General features: G+C 38.8%; 2 protein-coding genes across 3 annotated transcripts; one reads left to right on the top strand and one right to left on the bottom strand.

Annotated features, from left to right (window-relative positions):
• Positions 1-6,216: 6,216 nt before the first annotated feature.
• On the top strand, positions 6,217-16,886 carry LOC131307478 (CDPK-related kinase 3-like). 2 transcript variants are annotated; one of them, XM_058334005.1, is made up of 12 exons: positions 6,217-6,552; positions 6,589-7,193; positions 9,616-9,746; positions 10,199-10,240; positions 10,316-10,424; positions 10,588-10,666; positions 11,685-11,981; positions 12,166-12,275; positions 15,604-15,711; positions 15,830-15,892; positions 16,291-16,458; positions 16,550-16,886. In XM_058334005.1, the coding sequence occupies exons 2-12, from the start codon at positions 6,627-6,629 to the stop codon at positions 16,685-16,687; spliced, it is 1,812 nt and encodes a 603-aa protein (XP_058189988.1). In that variant the 5' UTR covers positions 6,217-6,552; positions 6,589-6,626; the 3' UTR covers positions 16,688-16,886. The 2 variants fall into 2 exon arrangements, with proteins under 2 accessions (XP_058189988.1, XP_058189979.1); XM_058333996.1 differs by having other exon boundaries at positions 6,217-7,193.
• A 6,410-nt stretch (positions 16,887-23,296) lies between these two features.
• Positions 23,297-24,957, bottom strand: LOC131331023 (uncharacterized). The gene is made up of 3 exons (XM_058364829.1): positions 23,822-24,957; positions 23,669-23,742; positions 23,297-23,412 (listed from the first exon to the last, which is right to left on the bottom strand). The coding sequence occupies exons 1-3, from the start codon at positions 24,310-24,312 to the stop codon at positions 23,297-23,299; spliced, it is 681 nt and encodes a 226-aa protein (XP_058220812.1). The 5' UTR covers positions 24,313-24,957.
• Positions 24,958-26,975: the final 2,018 nt, after the last annotated feature.

Raw genomic sequence — 26,975 nt, 5'->3', positions numbered from 1 at the left:
AGTAAAAAATGAGGCCTTAGACACCCACTAAAACTAATATTAAGCATAGGTAATTTGGATTATTAGGGTTAGAAATAATGTCGAATGTCGACTAGTAGCTGGTATGCTAACTCTATAAGGAGTTTGATTATTTCGAGAACTATTGGGAAGAAATTACCTTCCCTGATAACTGGACTATGCCTAATGCGGTTCCACCTAGACCCATAAGTAATACGATTGAACAAATTGTTCAAGATAATGATGGCACTGTTTTCTTAAATTTTAGAAACTCACAGGCTGGAAGTTATGCGAGAAGTTTGAGTTCTGAAGCCTACTTGAAGGCTCAGAGATTGCAATATCCATCTCTGCAAGAGGCCAATTTCGCCTCACCATCATCACCTTCAATGGCGGAGGTAGTGGTTAGAAATAATGACCAAATAAATAAGAAATTAGTCAGTTTCTTTTACGATAATTAATTAAGGAGGTCAAATGCATCCATGCAAGAATAAAGTAGTTCAACCTCTCATTAGTTTGGTTCTACTACGCACCTGCTCTCTAAAACGCGTTCATAATCAGTGTCAACTCTGTAAATCATTTTTTTATTTTTATTTTTTGTTTCTAGCCATTTGACTTACTTTTGGAAGTAATTTCCTAAATCGCCCTTTAGATACGTTACAGACATCAATAACCTACGACAACTACTAGTAATCCTTCGACACACACGGAAGCTTGTTGTTTTCCCCTTTTGGGATTAATTTTCTTGAATTTTAGACTATTGAGATCGCGTAAATTAATAAATATTAAAATCCGTATAAGTGGTCATTTCTTTTGGAAAACAATGTGAAATTTTTTTTTCCCAAAAAAATTACACTATTTTTTAAGTTCTTATTTTGTAAACCTGACAATATTTTAAAACAGAAGTAGTGTATAAATGGCCCTCTTGTTCAGGGAATTGTGAAAAAGAATTGGCTAAGACAAACTTCACACGTAATGTTTTTCGAGGAACGTAAGTACTTAAACAATAAAAATCTTAGAGAACAGGGGTTAATATTCTTATTTTTTATGTACTTATTATTTTTCACTTTAGGAGACAGGTAATTCTTTCATAATATATTATCTTTAATTCAAAAAATAAAATAATATATATATATATATATATATACACACATATATATATATATATAAGTACTTATTATTTTTCACTTTAAGAGACAGGTAATTCTTTCATAATATATTATCTTTAATTCAAAAAATAAAATTATATATATATATATATATATATATATATATATATATATATTTAAGCGGAATGAGACCTAAATGCAAATTAATGTGATGTAAATCGTAGAACAATCGTGAGGGGAAAAGGAACTTAAATTAAAGTGTCAACAACCACCATGTTAGACTGCATCAATTTGTCAAACAACCATGTGAATATTATTGACATCATATTAATGAGTAATTGTATATGCGTGCTACCATTACTAACCACCACATCGTTGCTGTACCACAAATTTAGAGGTCTGCTGCTAGCATTAGCCTCGATTTTCGATGATCCGAGCAGCTCAGTGTGATCAGAACATGATTTTAAAGGGTACTGGCGATGAGTTTGCAAAAAAAATGATCAGGAAGGGCTTGATCCGAATAGTTTTTTATTGAACGGTTCAGTAAAAAACTGCTCGGATCAAGCCCTTCCCGATCATTTTTTTTGCTGATTCTTGCGAGTATTCTTAAAATCACGTTCTGAACACACTGAGCGGCTCGGATCATCGCAAATCCATCAGAAAAGGGGAGGTCTGGACGGTGTAGACCGTAAGAGGTGTGGACCGAAAAACAATTGAGGCAAAAGGTGTGAGAGCCCGTAAAGGGCTATAGTCTTTTTTTTTTTGATCCGCTAAAGGGCTACAGTCCCACATCGAGAAAATTGTAAAGGATTAAATGGAATATAAATGAATCCGACCAACTATTGTGTATAATTTGAAATTAATTTTTTGAGCCACGTGATTAAGCGAATGGTTAGCAGGTCAGCTGAGTCGAGTTGTTACACTTGGTATCAGAGCACAACCCTGATCTATATGGTGGGGGCCATCTCTAGAATCTGGTACGAGCACACGAATTGTGCTGTACAGACCGAAGTGCCACACTATGGCCATCAAGGGAAGATTGCTGGGCCAATGCAACACTATGGCCATCAGTGGAAGCTTGCTGGGCCAATGCAACTAGGGACGGAGCCAGAAATTTCACCACGCAGGGGCGACCGTGTATGCGAGAAAAAAATATAAATAATTTAAAATAACTTAAATACATAAATCGGTTTAACTAGTGTGATCGATCTTGATGTATGTGTATTGTTTTTCTTTATTGTTCATCTTCTTCTTTTTCATTCATCACAACTGGATTTCTTTATTGTTCATCTTCTTCTTTTTCATTCATCACAACTGGACGAATTTGGTACATGGGCTTTCATTTTTACTAGTCAAAAAATAAAGAATTAGGAGAAGTAGATATAGGTACCGATCGGCCGGCAGGGAAATTGTACCGACGGCCGTGCCGGGCCGTCTTCGACCACCAGACGGCAGATCTGAGCCGTCCAAAAATTCTAAAAACAAAAACCGAGGGACCTAGCGCGGGAATCAACTGCATCCGAGGTGTGTAGGGTGCTTGATCCGAGCACCCCTTTTTCGTACATATACACCCCTTTTTTCGTGTATATATATACACACTAAAAGAGGGTGCTCGGATCAAGCGCTCTATACACCTCGGATGCCGTTGATTCCCACGATGGGTCCCTCGATTTTTTTTTTTAGAATTTTTGGACGGGTCGGATCGGTTGTCCAGTGGCCAGAGACGGCCCGGCACGGCCGTCGGTACGATTTCTCTCCCCGGCCGGTCGATGTAGATAGCAGCACTCTTTTCAAAATCACTTCTTCTCTGACTCTATTTTCTCGAAATTGCCTTTGAAGTCTTAACAATTGAGGATGTTTGTGCCAGGAGAGAGAGAGAGAGAGAGAGAGAGAGAGGGGATTTGGTGTGCCATTGAGATTTTAGGGCAAAAATAAATAAAATTGTAAAACACTAAACTCACCCATCTAACGAAAAGTGGAGGTTTATTACTTGAATATTCACAATATTAACCATATAGTTTTATTTTTTGTTATATTTTAGCCCTTAGCCTTTAGTAATTAATGTTAGTATCCTCGTAGTTCAAATGTTACAATTATTTTTTTTCTTTCAAAATTCTACACAGGGAGGTCTATATACTTTCATAGGAATTTTTATTTTTATTTACATATAATAGTATTGTTTCTTTTTTTTTCTTGCAGGCGCGACAGTCCCTGCTGGCCCTTCCCTGGCTCCATCCCTGAATGCAACAGGGTGCAACGAGGACATTGTGCTATACAGACCGAAGTGCCACACTATGGCCACCAGAGGAAGATCGTTGGGCCAATGCAACAGGGTGCAACGAGGACATTGTAACCAAGGTGGGGAGATTGTGAGAGCCCATAAAGGGCTATAGTCCCACATCGAGAAAAATTGCAAAGGATTAAATGGAATATAAAGGAATCCGACCAGCTATTGTATAACTTGAGATTAACCTTTTGAGTCACATAATTAGACGAATAGTTAGTAGGTCATCGAGGTCGGGTCGTTACACTATGCCAAGTCATATTATGGGCATATGCAAGCGTGAGTTGAAGCACTAGCGTGAAAGCATCTTTTCGTAAACATTCCAAAATTACTGAAATTCACTAGAACTAAGATTGAAAACGCAGGCATAGAAGCGTTGTGCTAATAAATACAACTGTAACTAACTAAAGGGTATAAGAGAAAATAAGTGAAGTGCAAGGGATCATAGCGTATAGTAACCTTGTTCCGCAAACCCTTCTAAAAATTTCAAACAAATCTATAGGGAATTAATTTTTACGCTCCCCAATTGTCCAATTGTATTTTATTTATTATTATTATTTATGTGAAATTACAAAATTATATTTTTTACATTTTTTTCTTCACTCATTAAAAAAGCAGAAATGTTACACACACAGTAAAAGTGCACAGATTTTTTGTGGGGCTCACTACGGGTCACACACAAATAATTCAAGCCGTTCATTAAATGTAAAACATTTTTTCAAGGGCCTCTGCAAAAAATTAGCTTAATTCAACATCTATAAGTGCTCGATTCAATCATCTAACTTTTCATTATCTTGAAATTCGAATGAAAAGTTAAATGATTGAATCGAGCACTTATGAGTATCGGATTGAGCTGATTTTTTGCGGGGGACCCTTGAAAAAATGTTTTACATTTAATGAACGGCTCAGATTATTTGTATGGGTTCCGTAGTTTGCCCTACAAAAAATCTGTGCAAAAAATCTGTACACTTTTGCTGTGTGTGTAGCATTGCTGTTAAAAAAAGGGTGATGATGTAATTTACATGGGCAAATTTCACTGACCTCCCCTGAGGTTTCTGACACGAACAGAAACCTCCCCTGAGGTTTCTGAAATGACACTGCCCTCCCCTCCTTTACCCGACAATACCAAGGGACCCCCCTGCCGTTACCTTTCCGTTAGAAAATGGATGGAAAAGGTGATGTTGTACTATACTTTTTACAATACCTACACTACTCTCATCAGACTCTTTACCCCTCTCATTTATAAAATATAAAATACAAACATTTCTACACTTTGTGCTCATTTCACTTTGAGATTTTGTCCTTATTTAAAAGGATTCATATTTGTTAATTTTCTGTCAAACTCTTGTGAATTATTGGTTCATTTTGATAAGAGGAATTGAAAAAAGTAAAAAATTAAGACTTTTACCAAATATTTTGAGAAATTCAATATTTTGGGTAAAGGTAATAAATTTATACTCTTTTGATTCCTCTCGTTGAGACAAACCAATAATCTATAAAAATTTAACGCAAAACTAGCAAATACGAAAAAAATTCAAATATGAACAAAAACCAAAAAGCCTAAAAAACCGCACAAACAAGCCCGCACGAAAAAAAAATTTGTGGGTTTGTTTGTGGGATTTTTAGGCTTTTTAGTTTTTGTTCATATTCAATTTTTTCATGCAGGCTTATTTGTGGGATTTTTAGGCTTTTTGATTTTTGTTCATATTTGAATTTTTTTCGTATTTGCTAGTTTTGCGTTAAATTTTTATAGATTATTGGTTTGTCTCAACGAGAGGAATCAAAAGAGTATAAATTTATTACTTTTACCTAAAATATTGAATTTCTCAAAATATTTGGTAAAAGTCTTACAGTAATTTTTTACTTTTTTCAATTCCTCTTATCAAGACGAACCAATAATTCACAAGAGTTTGACAGAAAATTAACAAATATGAATCCTTTTAAATAAGGACAAAATCTCAAAGTGAAATGAGCACAAAGTGTAGAAATGTTTGTATTTTATATTTTATAAATGAGAGGGGTAAAGAGTCTGATGAGAGTAGTGTAGGTATTGTAAAAAGTATAGTACAACATCACCTTTTCCATCCATTTTCTAACGGAAAGGTAACGGCAGGGGGGTCCCTTGATATTGTCGGGTAAAGGAGGGGAGGGCAGTGTCATTTCAGAAACCTCAGGGGAGGTCAGTGAAATTTGCCCAATTTACATGAATACAAACAAAAAAGTAGAAGTACAGGTAGATAAAAGGAAGGTGAAATCACTCTCTTTGTTTAAAATGAGGAAAAAGTGGCAAAAGACAAAAACAAAAAAGAGATTGCAACAGACAAACGGGAGAGAGAAAAGACAAGTGTTGCGGAACGGAACGGGTAATACGGTACCCATATTTTAACGTGAGACAGAATAACGATTTTCGTTCGCTTCTTTCTTTTTTGGTATAATTTTTTTTCAACGGCACACATCCCGTTGTGTGGGACGCATTTTTAGTTTCACACAAATGATCGAAATCACTCATTTTATCTAAAATATATATTTTGAAAAATTTCTTAAAAAAATAAGCTCAATTAAATATAAGTAATTGTTTGATCAGTTCTTTACTCAATCATCTAACATAACATGAATTTTTTAAAAAGCATTTTAAACGAAAAGAGTAGCTTTTGATCATTTGTGCGAAGCGCAGTGAAATCTCGAGACGAGTCTCATTCAACTCGGTGTGCAAATAGCTACCCGTAAAGAGAGGGCCTTTCTTTTTTTTGCGGAGAAGACATACAAGTTTTGTCCTCTTTCCCCTGGAAATGGAAAAATCACAGAGAGAGCCTCCCCTCGCCTCCGTTTAGCTTTAGTTTATGCATGAGATGAGAACTAACTACTAGCCTACAGCTTCGCATTGGGATTCTGATTTAATTTGATTCCTCCAATTTTCAACCCTCTCTAGTCCCCAGATCTTATACAACTGTATCTCTCTCTCTCTCTCTCTCTCTCTCCTCTGTCGCACTCGCTTCCGGTATCTTACCAAAAACGCGTGTGCGTGCATCTGAACAGTATCTGTGTACGTACATAATCTGTCTGATTCAACTCTTCTCATTCTCTGCTTTTATCGTTTTCTCGCTCTTAGATCTCTCCTACTCGCCGCTAATCGCCGGATCCGTACACTTACCTGCTACTGAAAAAGTTGACCTAGTTCCCCAATCGCAGTCGAAGAGAGAGTGATAGTCTAGAGAGACGAAGAGTCGTGACTAGGCTCGATGGGCCAGTGCTACGGCAAGACCATCCCCTCCGTCATCGACGACGATGAAGACCGCCCCACCTCCGCCGTCACCGATCGCCCTCCCCCGACGCCGTCGAGATCCGCCGTGAAACACACGCCGGCTCGATCCTCCGCCGCGACAAGCCCGTGGCCTAGCCCGTACCCCCACGGCGGCGGCGCGAGCCCGTACCCTCACGGCGGGGCCTCGCCGTTGCCCGGAGGGGTTTCGCCGTCGCCGGGGCGGTCGACGCCGGGGAGGAAGTTCTTCAAGCGGCCGTTCCCGCCGCCGTCGCCGGCGAAGCACATCAAGGCTTCTCTGGTGAGGAGGTTCGGCAAGGCAAAGCCGCCGCTGGAGGGGCCGATACCGGAGGACGGGGCGACGGAAGGGGACGGCGAGGATCAGTCGCTGGACAAGAACTTCGGGTACAACAAGAATTTCGGGGCCAAGTATGATTTGGGGAAGGAGGTCGGGCGAGGGCATTTCGGTCATACTTGCCAAGCCAAGGGTAGGAAGGGGGACCTCAGGGACGTGCCCCTTGCTGTCAAGATCATCTCTAAAGCAAAGGTTTTTTTTTCCCCCTTGCTTCTTGCCTTCTTGATATGAATCTTAGTTGAATAGGTAGTTGTTTTTGTTATTTTGTTAAAACTGCAATAATTGGTTTAGATGGGAGTTTGTTTTCCGCAGCAAAAAAGTCCCTTTAGCTCCTCGGTTCTTGGGGCCACTGTTTCGGCATATTCTGTGAGCAACCACTTTGTGCATATATTGCCAAAGTTTAGGTCTATCTCCAATGATCGGGGACAAGATGGGTTATTTTATTGTTGTTGTTGTATTGGTTGATTATCCAGCTAATTTTTCTGTTCTGTCATTGTTTTGGCTGGGGGAGTTTTGGTTGTCTGGAATCTGCGTGTAGTTGTGTGTTTATCTTTTAAAGAAAGGGGCAAAAGAAGAAGGGAAAGAAACAATCGACTAATCAAGATTTAATTTGGTAATGTGGCTTATGGCTGCTTCAAGATTATGAATCGAAGGCAATAACCGGGATTGAGTGGTGATATGATTTAAATTTTGATTTAAGCAGTCCTTTGGATTTTCTGCATTTCTCCTTGTCGTTCACTCTATTTTGTTTTAATTTCAGTTGAGGAAAAATTCTTGGAGTGTCAAAGAAAGCTTGTTTGGATGATTTAATGATTGAAAAATTGTTACGATAGACATATATACACACAGTGCCAATCAATGCATAAATACAGTATTTATGGTACTTTCTTCAATCAGAAGTATTTTTAACGCTTCAGTTCTCCCTAGCTAAACCCCACATGTATCTTTCATTGGGTTATTTGGCCTTCAGAAGACAGAAAAGGGTCACCACTAACCAAGAAGTCATTAACACTGTTTGTTTTCACAATGATCCACATAAATGTTCTCCCCTGAGTAGGAAAGCTTCCACAACAGAAAGTGTGTTATTTTTAGATCGGAACATAGTTATGACTCTGCCGTTGTGCCTGAACGTCATATTGGTTAAATCAACGATTGTAGTCAAGAGTCAATAATAGTTTGTATAGAAAACACTTATTGCTTATATTAAAGCGTGTCGTTTAGCGGTTTAAAACTCACTATGAGAATAGATACTCATTATTCACTTGCCTTATTGCTGTTCCTTTACACACACACACACACACACACACACACGTGTGTGTGTAATATGATTGTGCCTCATAAAAAATACATGTGCATGGGCCTCATGTAACAAGGAGCTTGGTAAGATAAAAACTCTTCTAGCGTCTCAGATGCCAGATGCCTGCCGTATAATGTGATGGAAAGATTGAACACGGTTGAATGCTACATCTTTGACATCTGGTACCTTGGTCAACTGTTGTTTAGTCTGATCCATTCAACTGCTTAGGTATGCTCAATGGCATATCCTCGATTAAGTTGATGTTGATGTTGTATCTTATTTCCTCAATCCATTACTCCTTACTGGCACATAAATTGGTTTTTCGATGCTTGGGAAAATCATCTCAAACAAAGGGTTCTAAATAGTGGTATTGAGATAGTTATTGCCTATTGGCATCAGTGGTACAGGTATATATCTGCCAATATCAAATGTTATCGACTGAAAAATGGACGAATAATGGTGTCCAAGGTCCAAAATCCCATTACGTGAGGCCGATTCAATACGTTAAGGCTGAATTTATACCCCTTCATAAACCTCTCGCTTCATTTTCAGTCAGTGCCACTTCTAACTTCCCAAGAATTTGCTCCTGTCATGTTTCTGTAACTCCACTCATCCATTTCAATAGCCTCCTTTTGGATTTGGAAGTTCCAAGCATAAAATTTAGGTTCTATGCTCATAAGGTGTGACAATGAAGTTTTTGGATGGCCATTTGCCTGCTACATCCCTCTTCCATTCTGTTCACTTCAATCGGCAATGTAAAAACTGCTAGTTAACATAATTATGCTAACAAAATTGGAGTTCTTTTACGCTTAAGGATCACATATTCAAAATCTGGGAAGGCTTTTGTCTTTGCTGCTCTTGCATACAGAATTTGATTCAATTTAGTCAAAGCAGTTAACTTGCTACATTCTCAAGTTAAGCACTGACAGAATTCACATTTTCCTCCTATGCATTCCGTTCTTCCATAGAGAATTTGACTTCATTTAGTCAAACAGTTAACTCGCCACATTCTCAAGCTTTCAGGAAGAAGCACTAAGAGGATTCAAATTTTCCTCCTATGCTTTATTATCTTGTTTAGGGTCATAAGACTGAACTAAGTCTATCCTATTTTCTAGAAATAAACAGATTTTGAATTTCAAAGGACGAAAGCAATTCATTGTTCTAGACTACCGATATAAGCTGATTTCTCCAGAAATTCAAATTAACAATTTCTTGTTTATTGTTTTAGTTTGAGTTGTTCATTACCCTAGCCGTTTGCTTTGCCGTGTGATATGTCCATTGAGCATTACATGTATCTAAGCAAGCTTTATTTGGCAGATGACAACAGCAATATCTATTGAAGATGTTCGTAGAGAAGTCAAAATATTGAAAGCTTTATCAGGGCATAAGCATCTGGTCAGATTCTATGATGCATGCGAGGATACCAACAATGTGTACATAGTCATGGAGTACGTCCTTTCTTAGTTCTAGTCTTTAAATTATGAACTGATTCCAGGAGCAAGCTGCTAAGTTTAGTCATAACAAAGTATTTCTTTCACTCTATATCTATAAGCTTTTCTAATTTTACTTTTTCCTAAAAGCATATCGCTTCAGAATACGCATGAGCAAATAAATAAAATAATGCAGTTCGATAAAACCCCATAGTTTTGGGATGTTATCCTTTGCCTTTATTTGTCTTGTTCTAACAATGTCATTTTCTAATGAATGCATGTTTGTTTGTTCTTTTCTCGGAAATATTGGTAATACTGGCTGCCGTCAGTTATGTTTAGATTTTTCTAGGATTCATTGCTAAAAAGCTCTAATTCAACTTCCCTTCATAGCTTTGTTTCATCATCTTCAGTTATTTGTTCTTGGGATTTTTTCGGGGTCTAATGAAGCTTTTATTGTGTTATCTTATCAGATTGTGTGAAGGTGGAGAGTTACTTGATAGAATTTTGTCCAGGTAAAAGTGAACAATGTCTTTCATATTATTCTTTTTGTAGATCTAATTTCAATTACATGCTCTTACTTGAAACAGAGGTGGTAGATACACAGAAGAGGATGCAAAAGTTATTGTTTTGCAAATCTTAAGTGTGGTTGCTTTTTGTCATCTTCAAGGCGTTGTGCACCGTGACTTAAAGCCTGAGGTTATTGATTCTTGAACTTGACATCCTTGTATTTTGTGTCATTGGGAGATGAACTATATCTCCTTTGAAGTAAAAATCCTTTTAAGTGTTGCCTTCAGTAATCCATTGCACCATATTCCATGTTCTTCGTATTAATGCTTTTCTGTAATTACTTGCATTCCAGAATTTCCTTTTCACCTCTCGGAATGAAGATGCTGATATGAAGCTTATTGATTTTGGTCTTTCTGACTTCATAAGACCAGGTAATAGCCGCAGATCATTATGAGTATGTTCAGAATCTTTACCAATGTCAGTCGGTCTTCCGTTATTAATGAAACTTGACATTGTCACTTATAAAAGCTGATGAGTTCTTATCATACCTCCCCCCGTGGATAATTACTTCCCATCTTTCCTATCTAAATTTCTCTTTGTGATTATGTTTCTTTCTTTTTTATGCTGCTTTGTAGTACTATGACAGTGCCTCCAACATTGGCCGGGCCAATATGGTTGATTAAGATAGGATAAACTATAAACATCACACTTATCTTGTTCAGCAGGTATATGTGCTTGAACGAGGAGCTAACAATTTCAGTAAACTGGTTTGCTGCTCAAGTAAATGGCTAGTTTATCAACTATTCCAAAACTTAACTATTGATGGAATGTGTTTTTTTGGGTGTTTAATATTAACAACTCTAAGGAACTTAAAAACCAATGTCAAGCCTCTTATGACCGGGGCCCAATTTTTTAACAAGCAGCTTGTTTGTCAAACACTAAGGGTGAGTTCTCCTAAACTTATAAGAAATTAAGTTGGTTTTGACCTTATTTGAATTTTTTTTCACATTTGTTAGTTTTGCGCCAAACTTTTGTGGATTATTGATACGTCTCGACAAGAGGAATTGGAAAAGTAAATTTTTTTTTTACTTTTAACCAAGTATTTTGAGAAATAACCACTTTTTAGCAAAATAAGTGAAATAAGGAGAACTCACCCTAAATATAGGAGTTCTGGAGCTGGTTATAGTGTTTTGGTGTCTGGCCCTTTCAAGCTGGTGCTGAAACCTTTTTATGGGTTCATTCTACAGCGGCCATACAGGCTTGAAGTTCTTAGTAGAGCATTTTGGTCAACGTTCCATTTTTAGCTCTAATGGGATTTTCATTTGAAGAAAAAGAAAAGAAGCTTTAATGGCAAATTTTTTTATTTGCAAGAAGTGCTCACACAGACTTTGTTCATTGGATTGGGCCTTAAAGTCATTTCATGTTTGTGTTTTATGTCTGTTTGAGCAGAAGAGCGACTGAATGATATTGTTGGTAGTGCATACTATGTGGCACCAGAAGTCCTTCATCGATCTTATAGTCTTGAAGCTGATATTTGGAGTATTGGAGTTATCACTTACATCTTGTTATGCGGAAGCAGACCATTCTGGGCGAGAACAGAATCAGGAATTTTTCGTGCGGTACTTAGAGCTGACCCTAACTTTGATGACCTACCTTGGCCTTCCGTGTCACCAGAAGCAAAAGATTTTGTGAAAAGGCTGTTGAATAAGGATTACAGGAAGAGGATGACTGCGGCACAAGCTCTGAGTAAGTTTCTAGTTTTAGTTATTGTTGTATTGACAAAAAAAAAAAAAAACATGTGCTTTGGAGCTGCCATTTTCTTATCTGGTTGAGGCCTTATGTGACCTCATTTGTATTTGTCATTTTTGTGATAATGGGCAGTTACTGGTTTTTTAGAGTCTGTAGACTAAGGTAGATCTTGTCATTGCAGCTCACCCTTGGTTGCGGAGTGAAAATCATCTGGTTCCTTTAGATATATTGATCTATAAGTTAGTCAAGTCATACCTTCATGCTTCACCTTTCAAACGTGCAGCCCTAAAGGTAATATTTTATCATCATGGATAGTTGAAAACACTGTATTTTTTGAAATATTTGCTAGACACTACAAGTTGAGTATTAGACGGACTATCTTTTGCTCTCTTCACAACTTGAAAGTGCATTATTCCCCTACTGATTTGATTATGGTTTCCTTAACTGCATTCTGCATACTGTGTAATGTCTTATGATGCATCTGAAATTGAATTTTGGCTCTAAAGCATGTAAAGGTTTTTAAGTGATAATTTCTCTCTCTCTCTCTCTCTCTCTCTCTCTCTCTCTCTCTCTCTCTCTCTCTCTCTCTCTCTCTCTCTCTCGCGGGCGCGCACCGTTTTCAGTGTGAAGTAGTTGCCAGCTTGCCACTCTGCTGTTTAAGTGTCGAACATTCTTATATCTTCCCCTGTTTTCGTTTGGCTTTATTTCATCAGGGGCAGTATCCCTTTGGCTTTATTTCATCAGGGGCAGTATCCCCTTTCCCTGAAATAATTGCTTATTGAGGTTGACTATACTGTAATGTGACTGTATCAGCAAGACATCAAGTAGTGTGTGATCCTCTTGTAAAAAATTCTTTATAGACGGCTCACTTATCAATTCACTGCAACTCTAGCCTGTTTTTGCATCTTTTTAGCACCTCCTTGCTGCTGCCATCAGTCCTAGGGAAAGAATGGCATGGGGCAATCTTGGAAGGCCATATATTGTGGTGCGGTGGTTTCTCCTCAAACTCCTTTGGATCTTTCCTCTTCCGCTCCATTGCGTACCTGCACCAAGGCGCGAGGCGGTTGGCCGCCTCATGCCCCTCCGACGAGCAAGTCAGTATGCAGGAGTAGGAGAGAGTACTGTAGTAGGGTTTGAGATTGTGTACCTTTCTTAGGGTTTATCCTCTCCTATTTATAAACAAATATACTTGCTCTCCAAGCTAGGTGTGTACGGCACATGCCCAACCTAGCCTCAACTCTGGCATGTTCTAGAAGCCTCTAGAACCGACTGGAGGGATCTCTACGCAGCCCCCGCCCGGGACGAACCGACTCTCTAAGCCCAACCGGCCCATTCGCCCGACCTGAAGGTTTGGTCATTGGGCTTGCGAACTGGGCCTCTGACACCGGTGGGCCCAACCCTTCGGTCCGGTCCACCTCTTCTCAGCTCAACCCACTACTCGCACAAGGCCTGGGCCCAAACCGCATGCACGAGTCCAACACGTCACGCTCGTCTCCTAGCCCCGCCGAATCAACCTGGGGGCCAACCTGTGGCCAAACTAGGTTCGGCCCACCACATATTATTTTCGCTTTTAAAATTCTTTAAGACGAGGGTAGGAATTGCAGGAAGGCCATATATATTCTGGAAGGCCTGATTATGATATTAACCTGGGATGTCATCAGTTGGTAAACTGCTTGGACGACACTCTAGATCTGACAAGGAGTTGGACTAGCTACTTGTTTACTGGAGCTTGCCACTTGCTATTCTTTGCAGGGTTAAATTAACAGATACATGAGGGCAGGCTAATATATGGTTCTCTGAATCTCGTCTGTGTGTTAGCAAATAAGTGGCGTGGCTGCTTTTGCAGAAGAAAAGGCAAGATGAAGATTGATGTAGTTACTTGATGTACAACTCATTAGCGCTTACCTTCAAGTACTGACATATTTCATGCAAGCATAATCCTAAATCTACTGAGTTTATATTATTAAGTAAATAGGATGACGTTAATTCTAATCCTACTGAAATGGAAGACAGTGAGGCCCATATTCTAGTTAGTAGTAGTACAGTTGCATGTATTAACCTGCAGGCAACAGTACCTTGTCCCATATCACTGATGTCGTAGTATATTTCCCACAAGCTTATATATCAGGAAACTATCCTTGGACTATGGTCCGATATTTTCTTTTTACTGGAGAACGATTATCCCAGCTGTCAATCGTGACTTTGATACGTGTAAATTACAACCGGTAACACCCAATGTGTGCTGGTTTCTATAGTGGCATTTTTGGCATTGGTCTTGAGTTCTATCTGTTTGGCTTTTGTGGCTTTGATAACCACTAGAACACATTGAAAAATTATCTTTTCAGTTTTGGCTTGATTGAATTTCTTCTAGCTACCAGAGAGTGAATAAGTGTTTATCAATTTCCATTGTTCCCCTTCTAGATTGACCTCGTTTACATTATAACTTTGTTCAAGAGGCTGAATATGTGCATCCAACTTGTATGCTAAACAAGATATTATTTCATATTGGCCAAATTTCTGTTGATGTTTGAGGTCTCAATACTCTAAAGTTTGACTCAATGTTCGTCAAATGGCAGGTATTAGGCTTATTCAAATTTGAATTTACGTTTATTGAAACTATAGGCTAAATCTACAAATCCTGGTTGGCAGTTGAAACCATGGTGCTTGTTCCTGATGGAACATTACCTTATTTCCCTTGCTAGTCAAAAAAGGGTCCCCCATACCTAAATTGTAGTTCCACTTGAAGATCTATCATTCCTACAGAGCGCGGATAAGGGCACGGGACATAGACAGGGCGAATGTTATCCGTCCAAAAAATAAGACAGGCACTTCAGGGACACGTCGAATATGAAGTACATTAATGACATAGATGTATCGTATGAACTCATAAGATTTAAAATATTATATCTCTCTAACTAAGATAAACAAACTCAAATGGTATTTACATTGTGAAGATATAGATCAACTGTCATTATATAGGTATCCACGAACCAAATGTCCATGGAAATTTCCCATGGGCCAATCTTAAAAAATTGCATTTAAACCTCCGAATGAGTTCTCAAAGTGTTTTGAGGGTGTTCCATAGGTGTTCGAGAGTGTCCACAATGTGTCTGACTAAACAAATATAATAATTATAAGGTGTGTCCGACACATGTTTGGGAAAGTCATGTGCTTGTCTGATAAGAGTTGGACACAAATACATGAGGCCAGTAGATGTGTTCATGCTTCTTAGGATCGTGCGAATGACAAGATCAACTGTCAAGCTTTGTCACTGCTTTTCCTGGCAATTGGAAAATCATAATTGTATAATTGGGTGTTTGGGCCAAGTGATGACTCGGGAGTTTCTTTTGAGAGTGCATCATGGGTAAGAGAAATAAGGAATCATTGGTCTCTAAAGATAGAAGTGCATTGTGTGATTTCTAGTTTCAGACATCAACTAGCTTTACTCTTAGTGGACTTTTTGTACTCTAGTTTGTTGTTGATACAAATAATGCCTCGGTGTTAACCCCTAAATTGAAACTGAATGATTGGACTCTAAAATTGAAAATCTAGTTTTGTCACGATTTAATGGTTGGTTTACGTAGGGTTTCTTTTCTTAGTTATTGTTGGTTGTTTACAGGCTCTTTCAAAAGCTTTAACAGAGGATGAGTTGTGTTATCTTAGAGCTCAATTCATGCTTTTGGAACCAAATAATGATGGACGTGTCTCACTTGATAATTTCAAAATGGTAAATTTCTTCTCTCTGTTTTACCTTTTTCAAGCAATGAGGTGGTTTGTCATTATGGAATCTTGTATTTCTATTTATGAAATGGCAAAATACTATGAAGATTTAATCGTGCTTTCAGGCTCTCGTGCGAAATGGAACTGATGCAATGACGGAGTCAAGGGTTCCTGAAATTCTAAATACGGTATGACACGTCTGAGTTTGTTCGATTCAACAGGAAGTATTCACTAATGTGATGTTTGTTGTAGAATTAATATGCCTCTTGCCTAGCTTGAGATTAATATAAAGAAGATCATCCTTAAGCATCATCAATTCCTTGTCTAACTTTTTCCAAGTTGAACTCTACGTTGGTCACAATCATATAAATTTATTTGTTTACTTCTTCGATCGGATAAATACTCACTCCTGAGGTGTACTCGACGTATATTATTTTCCTCACCCTCCTGCTGTTCTTGTGTTGTGAAACAAAATAAATTTGTGGTGGTTTATTTACCGATGCTTATAATTACCATCACAAGTGTCGACAAAACACACAATACTAAGAAGAAATAATGGGTCCTGAATTTGCTCGTGTTGTTTCAGATGACACCACTCTCCTACAGAAAGATGGACTTTGAAGAGTTTTGTGCTGCTGCAATTAGCACATATCAGCTAGAGGCTCTTGAAGGGTGGGAGCAGATTGCATCAACAGCTTTTGAGCATTTTGAGCAGGAGGGCAACCGAGTTATCTCGTTGGAGGAATTGGCTCGGGTATTTTCATCTGATCTTTTTGTTTGTTTTGCCCTTGTTTCCCCCTTTGATGTTGAAAATGTTTGTGAGCATTTTTTTTCCCGAAATGCAGGAGTTAAATGTTGGCCCAACAGCTCATACTATTCTAAGAGACTGGATTCGAAGCTCCGACGGAAAGCTTAGTTTGCTTGGTTATACCAAATTTTTGCATGGCGTGACACTTCGGAGCGCAAATACGAGACATCGTTAGTTCTATTTTTTAGCATTTTCGAAAACGATAGCAATTACAGATTCATGGCATTCAAAGGTTCAAATTCTCTTTATTTTCTTTTTCCCTTTAGGGGTTGGTGATATAAAATTGTGTACAAAAGAATATAGAAGTTGAGTCAGCTTAGAGCCCGGAGAGGAAAAATTATTGTTGAAGATTTTTTTTCCATGTTCGTTTTGCAGATTAAAGTGTTCCCCCCCTCCCCCCCTATCTTTAGTTTTTACTTGAGCTGTGTTTTCCAACTAAATTTTGTATGGAATATCTAGTTTCGTTTGGCCGATCAGACCGTTTATCTAACAGTTCAATATCTGAAGGGAAAACCGGCAAAAGGAAGAATGTCAAAATATAGTACTATGCAACTTTGTTTGATACAGTGTGATATGTACAAATACCGGTTCCGTGAACTACTAGTATTAACTTTTGTGTTGCTCAAAGATTTTAATGGGGTTATAAATGTCAGTTATGAAGTCACCCCAATATTGTTGGCATTGTTGCTGAAAACATCAATGAATGCCAACTGTTTGTGGTCCTTTCATGCATTGTTTATTATTATATATACTTATTGAGATTCATCTCTCTGTGGTCCTTTCATTCATGGTTTCCTTTTTCCGGTTAATGCCAAGAGCATCTCCAACTTGGCTTCAAATTTGGGTGTGTCAAATCATTTGAATACTTTTGTGACAATAAGCCAAATTTACTACTATTGTAAAATTTGTTTTGACTTCTGGATATTGCAAATTTCTCTTTTTTCCTGTCAAATTCTTTACACTTTTGTTGGAGTTATTTCAAATGCCAATTCGTGGTAAGCCATGTTGATTCTGTTTTTGGCATTTAGAGAGTTAGCTATAGAGCCCCAAAACACACTGGACTGAAGATCACATCCTAAAGATAAAGACACAGGATGCAACTTCTAAGGGAAAAGAGATCCGTTAGACCTAACATTTCAATCATTGTCAGATGAAAAAGCCGATAAGAGAGATACCTGAAGAAGCAGTAAAGCTAGCAAAAAAGATACTAGTAGCTAGATTGATTGCACATGAAAGCAGTAGCTGAGAATTCCTTCACAGCCCATCTCCTTGGAATCAATGAGGGGAACAATGGCTGCACACTCTTTTCGGCCTAAGAAAGATGATCCAACAAGCCTAGAGTTTGTTGTAAAAGTAACGGCCACTCCCAACTTTCCTAACATGCAAACTGAACACATACTCGCCCATAATACGAAGACAAGGGTGATTTTTTCAAAATTAATGAAGCTGGCTGGAGCAAGCTAGTGTGGACAAGAAATGTCTGAAGGTGCAGTGCAGTGAAGACTACTCCAATATGGTTTTTAATCAAATGTCTGAAGGTGCTATCCATTGGATTGGAAGAGACCAACAAATTTGTTTCTGGAACTATGGGTCAAGATGGCGTACACATATACTATCATATGGGGGGTATTGTTGGCTTTTGCGTTCTGAGCATCTTTTTTGTTGGTCTTTTACAAACTTTTTTTAGAGTTTGGTAAGCACGTGATCAGTCAAAAGTTTGCGCCAACTTAGTCGGGGATATGTACTTTTTTTGACTATGATGTTAATTCCCATTAGTACCCCTATTAGCTTGTTGTGATAGCTACTCAAGTTAATAAAATTCTTCTTATAAAAAGGGAAAAGTGTGGACAAGAAAGAAGAACGTGATCGGAGTGCCATGTCGAATTTCATAGTACAATGTTAAATGGCTAATACTGCACTGTAACAAATCCTCCAAATGAGCAGCAAAACATGAAGACTGGGTATATATTCTGTATCGGCTAGTGCCGTACTATTATACTAACAAATTTATCCTCCAAAGTTGTCAATTCTAAACTGTATTATTGTATTGGCCAGTGCCGGTTGGTCGATACATAACCGCCACTAAAATACGGGTCACGTGGTTTGGTGATAGATACCGGGTCGTTCGGATTTGTATTGGGTATACTGGCAATGTACTGTGTGAGCTGTTTCAAAATCTCGGCCCATACAATTTTTCTTTTGAAAGGATAATATTAATAAGGCCCTACAAAAATACTAGTAGTGCATTTGTTTCATTCAAAAGGACTTCGGCTTTAAGGTAATTGAATAAACCTTGGAGTCCATAGATATACTATATGTGTATCCTTTCTCAAAACATTTGTCCTGCCCTTTTTTTTTTTTTAAACGAGGAACAGTCCTACGTACAGTCGGGCCACTAAGTGGATCCGACTGTGCAACCCAAACCTCGGGGAGAGCTAGCTATACCTAGACCTGGGTAACAGGTCGTGTTCGTGTCGGGTCAGTCTGGTTCGTGTCACAAATCACCCAACCCGAACCCGACCCATTTAAAATTTGTGTTTCTCGAGTCGTGTCATTTTCGTGTTTCGTGTCAGAAATGCTCAACCCTAACCCGTTAACTTCGTGTCCGGTTCGTGTCGTATTATCATGTCTGTTGCCCAATTCTATATAGAATTATAGATATACTATATATATATATATATATATATATATATATATATATATATATATATATATATATATATATATATATATATAGTGCTTTTCATATCCGGTCGCCCGGATTTTAGTATGGTCCGGATTTGGGTCTTGGGCCGTTGGATCTCTTCCATCCAATCCAACGGCTGTGGAAATAAAAGAGAAATAAAAAGGGATTTCCCCACTCCACCCCCCTTCAGCCCCATTTCGTTCTCGCCAGAGAAGAGAAAAAAGAGGCAACTGTATACGAACGACCCACGCGAAGACGACGACTGTATACGAACGACGGCCCAAGGTGTCTCCCTCTTTCTCTCGTTCTCTTCCTCTCTCTCGCTCTCTCTCGGTCTCTCTCTCTCTCTCACTCTCATTCATGTGATTTTCGAACTGATTTTTGTGATTTTTCAATCAATCTCGGAATGGCCGATGACGAACGATCAGAGCTACGATTGGAGCTACGATCAGCCCTAAGGTCTCTCACTTTCTCTCTCATTCTCTCTCTCTCATTCTCTCTCTCTCTCGTTCTCTATTAGAAACCCTAATAGTATATCTTCGATTTTTGAAACCCTAAATGAGGAATAGAGGCTGATTTTTGTGATTTGTTTGTGTGGTGATTTCTTTCGATCTCGGGATGGCTGATATCTACTGATTGAATGATTTTCGAAACCCTAACAGTATGATATCCGGTTTGGGGCATTTATGGTCCGGATTTGTGTCTAAGCCGTTGGATTTTGTTATGATCAGTTGCTATTTGGATTGATTTTCGCGTGTGACTTATGCTGATTTTGGCCAGAGAATTTTGAAGTGGGGTTTGGTTGGTGTTATCCGTGTATCATTTAGAACTGTGATCTGTATATCAGTTCTTTTCAGTTCCAGTCGCCCGGATTTTATTATGGTCCGGATTTTCTATGAGTTTGGCTATGATGAAAATTTTCTGAGCCATTGGGAGAGTTTTTGCCCCTATTTCCAGATTTGTTTGGCCCTATTTATTGGCTATGATGATAAATTAACATGGAATGTGTACTTAGGCCTGGAAACATTAGATGGTCAATTGGCAACTAATGTTGCCACCTTTGTGCCTAAAAAATGTGGTGTTGTGAACATTTCATTTATCTGAGCCATTTTATTTGGCTATGATGAAAAATTTCTGAGCCATTGGGAGTGTTTGCCCCTATTTCCAGATTTGTTTGGTCCTATTTGTTAGCTTTGATGATAAATTAACATGGAATGTGTACTTAGGCCTGGAAATATTAGATGGTCAGCTTGGCAACTAATGTTGCCGCCTTAGTGCCTTAAAAATGTGGTGTCGTGAACATTTCATCTATTTGGCTATGATGAAAATTTTCTGAGCCAAAACTACCTATCTAAATTGAAAAGTTATAAGTTACTTGTAGTTGTGGCTGTGTTGGACATTAGAGCTGATCGTAGCTCTGATCGTTCGTTGTCTTTGTTTTCAACTTGAGCTTGGGTCGTTCGTGTACAGTCGCCTCTGTTTCTCTTTCTCCCTCCCACTCTCTTGCAGTGAAACGAAACTCAGAAATGGGGCTGGAGGGGTGGGAAATCCTTTTTATTACCCTTTTATTTCCACAGCCGTTGGATCTCCTCCATCCAATCCAACGGCAAAGACACAAATCCGGACCATAAGAAAATCCCGGCGACTGGGCATGAAAAGAACTGTACATATAATGTGTACTAAGGCTTGGAAACATTAGATGGTCAGCTTGGCAACTAATGTTGCCGCCTTAGTGCCTTAAAAATATGGTGTCTTGAACATTCGATTTATTTGAGCCACTTTATTTGGCTATGATGAAAATTTTTTGAGCCAAACACTACCTCCCTAAATTTGTTATATTATTTCTAGTTTTTAGCTGTGTTGGACATAGGGATGGCATTCGGGGTGTTTGGGGCGGATATGGGGATTTCCGTCCCCGATCCCCGAAACCGATCTGGCCCCCGTATTCGCCCCGATAACCGAACGGGGAGCAGAAAAATGAACCATAACCGAACCATTCGGTTTTCGGGTAATCCTGAATCGAATGGGTAACCGAACAGATCAACAAAGGAGAAACAAAAAAAACCCCATTTCAGCCAAAGTTCACTTACAGATTCAACATAGATGAACACACATACACGGATCAAAAAAAAAAAAAACATGCATACACACGCACAGAGAAAGAGAGAAATAAATAAGAGACGATGAGTCGACTGGCCCAGAAAAATGTAACAGTGGACTGCTCAATAGCCTGCAAAAACAGAGTTACGGAGCCGATGAGAGACGAGATCGAGATCGAGAGAGAGTGAGAGAGAGAGAGAATGATTCTACCTTTGATCGTACGAGCTATGGAGTTACGCTTCTTCTACCGATCGTACGATCTATGGAGTAATGCTTCTCTACTTTCGACCAAATGGAGAGAGAGAAAGAAACCTCAGATCGGGAATCAGACGAACACACACAGAGAGAGAGAGAGAGAGAGAGAGAGAGAGAGAGTCAGGCGTGGAGACTGTGGAGGCGAGAGAGGGTAATGGCCGATTCTAATTCTTTGAACCCTAGTCAGTAGTCACCCACCGACCCACTATTGAATATATAAAGGGTTATCACACTCCAGGTCCCTATACCTTAACATATGTAAAAATTTGGTCCCTAAATTTTTTGAAAATTTTCACTTCGACCCCTGGTCTCTTTTTATTATATATATATATAATGGTTTCGGTTCGGTTCGGGGATCGGTTTGGGGATCTGCTAAACCATACCCGCACCGATACCCGTTCGGTTATCCAAGGCCTCAACCATACCCATACCCACGGGGAATTTTTCGGTTATGGTTCGGGAAAAATTTTCGGTTATGGTTCGGGTACCCATCGGTTCGGCTCACTTTGCCATCCCTAGTTGGACATTTGTGTGAGTGTGTGTAGACATTGTGTGAGTGTCTGCAGTAATCGTGTTAAAACAGTCATGGCCAGTTCAAGCAACAGGAGTACCATTCAATCTCGTCACCCTACATTTCAAAACAAGACATGTTGGTGTGGGTTGAGAGCTGCTGTGTATATTTCAGAGTCGGAAAAGAATCCTGGAAGGCTTTACTATAAGTGTCCAAAGGATGCAAAGGATAAAGACAAATGCGAGTACTGGAACTGGTGCTATCAAATTTGGTATCATGAACTCAGCCCACATGTTGCACCAGAGGTGAAAGTAGTAAAGAATGATGTACGTGTTGAAGTCATGGAAGTCACCGTTGCTAATTTAAAGCACATGCTGATTGTCTTTCAATTCTTAAGTGGGCTAGCCTTGGTAGTTTGCTATCATTGCACTTCTTAAGTGAATGTAATTTATATTCGTTCGTAGTTGTTGTAACCGGAAGTTTAAAACTTTAGTTCTCAAAATGTATTGTACGTTTTGACTGTGATGGCAAATATTGTATTTGTTGTAGTCGTTGGTTTTTTTTGTTGTAATTCACCAGCAATTGGCTGCTTTCTTTTTACTAGTCACGTTCAGTATCGTTGTAAAGGCTGCTATGGCTGGTTTTGTGCATTAGATTCTAGTAGCATGTTGGTACTCAGAAACATTCTAGTGTGAGCTAGCAAATTCTTCAGATTCATGTTTTCGTAGGTTTTGCATTGTAGAGAATAAACGTTTTTGAAAGAGTTGTGGTTCGAGATATATAGTTCCGTGCAGTTGGCTTACATAGTTCATCACCAATTCTTCTGTTTGGTATCCCTATTGTACGACGTAGTTGAGTTTTGTTTAAGTATTCAATAAGTAAACGGGAATCTAGCTTTTCGAGGACAGTTACGGGGATCTAGCTTTTCATTCCATTCATTGAAGGCATACACTACAGCTAATCATGACTAAGCGTGTTTTTCTTTAATCCACTCTTGAATTCTCAACAGTTTGGACCATAAGCATGGCCAGTATTATAACAAACTCTTCTAACATTTTCCTCTTAACCTCGTATTAATTGATTGGAAAATACCTTGAGCACCTCATCACCAATCTCTCTGTCCATATACGGGAGTTTAGGTGTCAAAATCAAATGATATTTCTTGGGCTTCAATTATCTACCATGATACCATCTTGTTGGCTAGCCATGATTAACACCAAAAGATTGCGTTTTTACTGTAGACCACATGAAAAGCAAGCTACACTACTCAGACAATATAGCCATACACTATGTAGAATTTCAGGAGCTACATAAGATACATTTCCCACAATATCATTCAGTCGTTCATCTGCAAAGAAATCTTACAAAATCAGATCCCAATCCAAATTTCTAATAGCTGGAAACGATATGTTTTGGAAACAATAGGAACAATTTTGGCCATCTTCTGACTGCTTCTTTTCGATCCATTATTCAATCATCGCTCCAATAGATCTATTTGAATCACTAATCCATCCTGCAACCCAAAAAAGATAATAACATGAATAGACGAAACAAAACACAAGCACAAGTAAAGAATTAAACGCAGATGTGCCACAAACACTTACACTCATCGTCAACGTCGTCGTCGTCGTCGTCATCATCATCCTCGGCACCACTCAACCTAACATCTTGTGAAGACCTAATAAAATAAGATAACAATTAAGATGTATTCCGTGTATAAACTATAAAATTCATAATACAAATTAACATCCACTTACATGTTTATAAGCTTTGGACAATTTCTTTTGTCATATGACTGCCCCGTTAACCCACAACCATTACATTTCCTCATCTTCTTGATGGCCTTCTCTTTTCCTCCTTTCAAACGCTTACCACAACCCTTTGCCCTTACTTGTAGTGGTTCTTTCAAACTATGTTGGCTTCTGAGAAAAGAAGGCACTTGGATACGACTTGTTGAAGCCAATTGGATAGAACTCGGTGAACCATCTTTGCGAGCACTCCTCATCAATGCAATCTTCTTTTGACTAGATTCCAAAGCTTCTCGCACAACTTCACTTTCTTCTTCATTTAAGATAGCCTCATCGATAACTGTACAAGCAAGTTGGAAGAGCCCTTGTCGCCTCACAAGAAGTGAACTGTTACATATTTCTCTCACATCACTACCTAAGTCATCCATCACCCTACCCGCTTTTGCTGTCTTCGTCCACCTCTGCAAGATATATTCAGTAGGGAGTTCCCTAATTTGCATTCGAAACAGGTACGCCAACAGGTGCCGATAGGAATTCCATTGAATTCAAACATTTTACAACTACAACTGACACGGTTTGATGACTTGTCCACCGAAATCTCACGAATTCTCGCACCTTCCATTTCTTCTCTCTGAACATTCCACAAACACCGATGTTCGTTCTCGCGTATGAACGTAACCACATATGCATTAATTTGAAAGATTTCCTCTTGAAACCTCTCAAATATGCTCCATGTATATATTTCACTCATTCTCTTTTCCATTGCCCACGAGGTTTTCAACTGAGGCTTCTCATTTACATCTTTATGGTCCAAATCCAATTCATTATGTCAGACTTTGGCAAGTGCCCTGTTGAATCGCGTCACAAAATCCATCATTGAATTTTTTTTGGACACATACCTCTTGAAAAATGAATGAGAAATTTCAGCCCATTGACTACTAGTCATATAGGCAGAAACATGTGGTTCGTATATGCTGGAACCCATCTATCACGAATTTCATACATGTCCTGCAACCATTTATTACTAGACAACTTAGAGTTTCCTACAATAGTTGCCCATCTTGCATCGAACTCTCCAGGTGTTTCAGAATTCCATATACAATTCTTCAACTCATCATAATGTTCCTTATACAACAGTACACCCATTTTTTCAGAAAATTTGCTCACAATGTGGCAAATACAATATTGATGAAACGTATTTGGAAGAGCAGAAGCAATTGCTCTTGTCATCGCCGGATCTTGATCAGTTATGATCAATTTGGGTGGTCCACCTGACATCGCTTTTAACCATTCATTGAAGAGCCACACAAACGAATCAGTTTTTTCATCACTCAAGAATGCACACCAAAGAAGTGTTGTCTGTCTGTGGTGGTTGACCCCCAATATAGGTGCAAATATCAAGGAATATTTGTTTGTGTAGTACGTAGTATCAAAAACTATCACGTCCCCAAAATATTGATATGACTTTCTAGAGGTGGCATCCGCCCAAAAACAATGAGTCATTCTATCATTTTCATCTCTCTCGAATGTGAACCTAAAGCCCGGATTCTTTTGTTGTTCCATCTCGAAGTGGTCATACAACATATTCACGTCATGACCATGTACTACATTCTTCCCATCTCTTTTATCATTGTAAAGATCTCGTGGTAAAAATCCAACATTTTCAATACCCCCCGCTTGCAATTCAAAAATACTCATTTGTTGGCAAGTTGGTACATTAGCAGTTGATAATTGTTCCGTTAAAGCTTTTTGTGCAGCTGGTACTCAGCGATGAGATTTTAACAAATGCACCTTTCTTGGCGTTGTAAGCTCATGGTTATGACTCTCGACAAATTTTGATACAACAAACACTTCACCTTTTCTCACGACAGCAAGTTTTGCACCACATTTGTCTCTAGTTAAACCCCGACGCCGTTTAGTGGCCTTAGAATTTCTCCTTTCCCCTTCTTTAAAACAAACGTACTCCTTCCTCATTACTTTATCATTCTCACCCAACCTACTAGAATTGATTCGGACACTAAATCCAGCTTGTCTAGCATACTCGTTGTAAAATTCCCAAACGTCGTCTAATTTGAGAAATTGTTGGTCAATTTTCGGTATCACTTCATTTTTAACTTAAGGAGTGTAAATTTCTTGACAAAAATTCACAGATGATTGACACGGTTGGGATGGTGACGGTGATACTGCTATGTCATCCAAAGATTGCATTCTAAAAATCAAAATAGAAAATAATTACTAACATGCAAACAAACATTTACAACAAATACCAATCTATGTGTCCCCCTTTATGCTATAATGTGCAACAAATTTTTGAGAGAGGGAGAGAGATACCTCGGTGGTGGTGCTCGAAACAAGGGGTTTGGATCAACATTGGTTCGATTTTGTTCTTCCATTCTATCAAATTGTCAGCTACTTATGGGTAACCTACCAATGGAAGCCAATGGCAGACATTAACTCAAAGATTACAAAAAAATATATATATCAATTTAATTGCCCTACCATAAATACTAGAATTTTTCCCTTTTTTTGAGATCAAATAGTACAAATAGTAACCAGTTTAATTGCCCTAGCACAAATTATTATCTTTGATTCATATAAACCAGTTCCAACTTCCAACATCAATGAGGACATCTCCAGAAACTTTTTTTTTTCCCATATTGCAAAAATAGATTCATTCGCTCGTATATCCGAGAATATGCAAAAAAATCACAGAGAACAAGAATGAGAGAGAGAGAGAGAGAACGAGAGAGAGACCTTAGGGCTGATATTGGCTTTGGATTTTCGCCTCTGTGTACAAATCACAGAAATTAGCCCTAAAATCATTAGGGTTTCGATAATCATACAAAACGAGAGAGAGAGAATGAGAGAGAAAGTGAGAGACCTTAGGGCTGATCGTAGCTCCGATCGTAGCTCTGATTGTTCGTCGTTGGCCATTCCGAGATTGATTGAAACCACACAAAAAATCACAAAAATCAGTTCGAAAATCACATGAATGAGAGTGAGAGAGAGAGAGACCGAGAGAGAGAGAGAGAGACCGAGAGAGAGGAAGAGAATGAGAGAGAGAGGGAGACACCTTGGGCCGTTGTTTGTATGGAGTCGCCTCTTTTTTTCTCTTCTCTGGCGAAAACGAAATGGGGTTGAAGGGGGGTGGAGTGGGGAAATC

The sequence above is a fragment of the Rhododendron vialii genome, chromosome 1a (genome assembly GCF_030253575.1).
Source record: "Rhododendron vialii isolate Sample 1 chromosome 1a, ASM3025357v1".
NCBI classification, from domain to species: Eukaryota; Viridiplantae; Streptophyta; class Magnoliopsida; order Ericales; family Ericaceae; genus Rhododendron; species Rhododendron vialii.
This window is presented reverse-complemented; position numbering and strand designations above follow the sequence as displayed.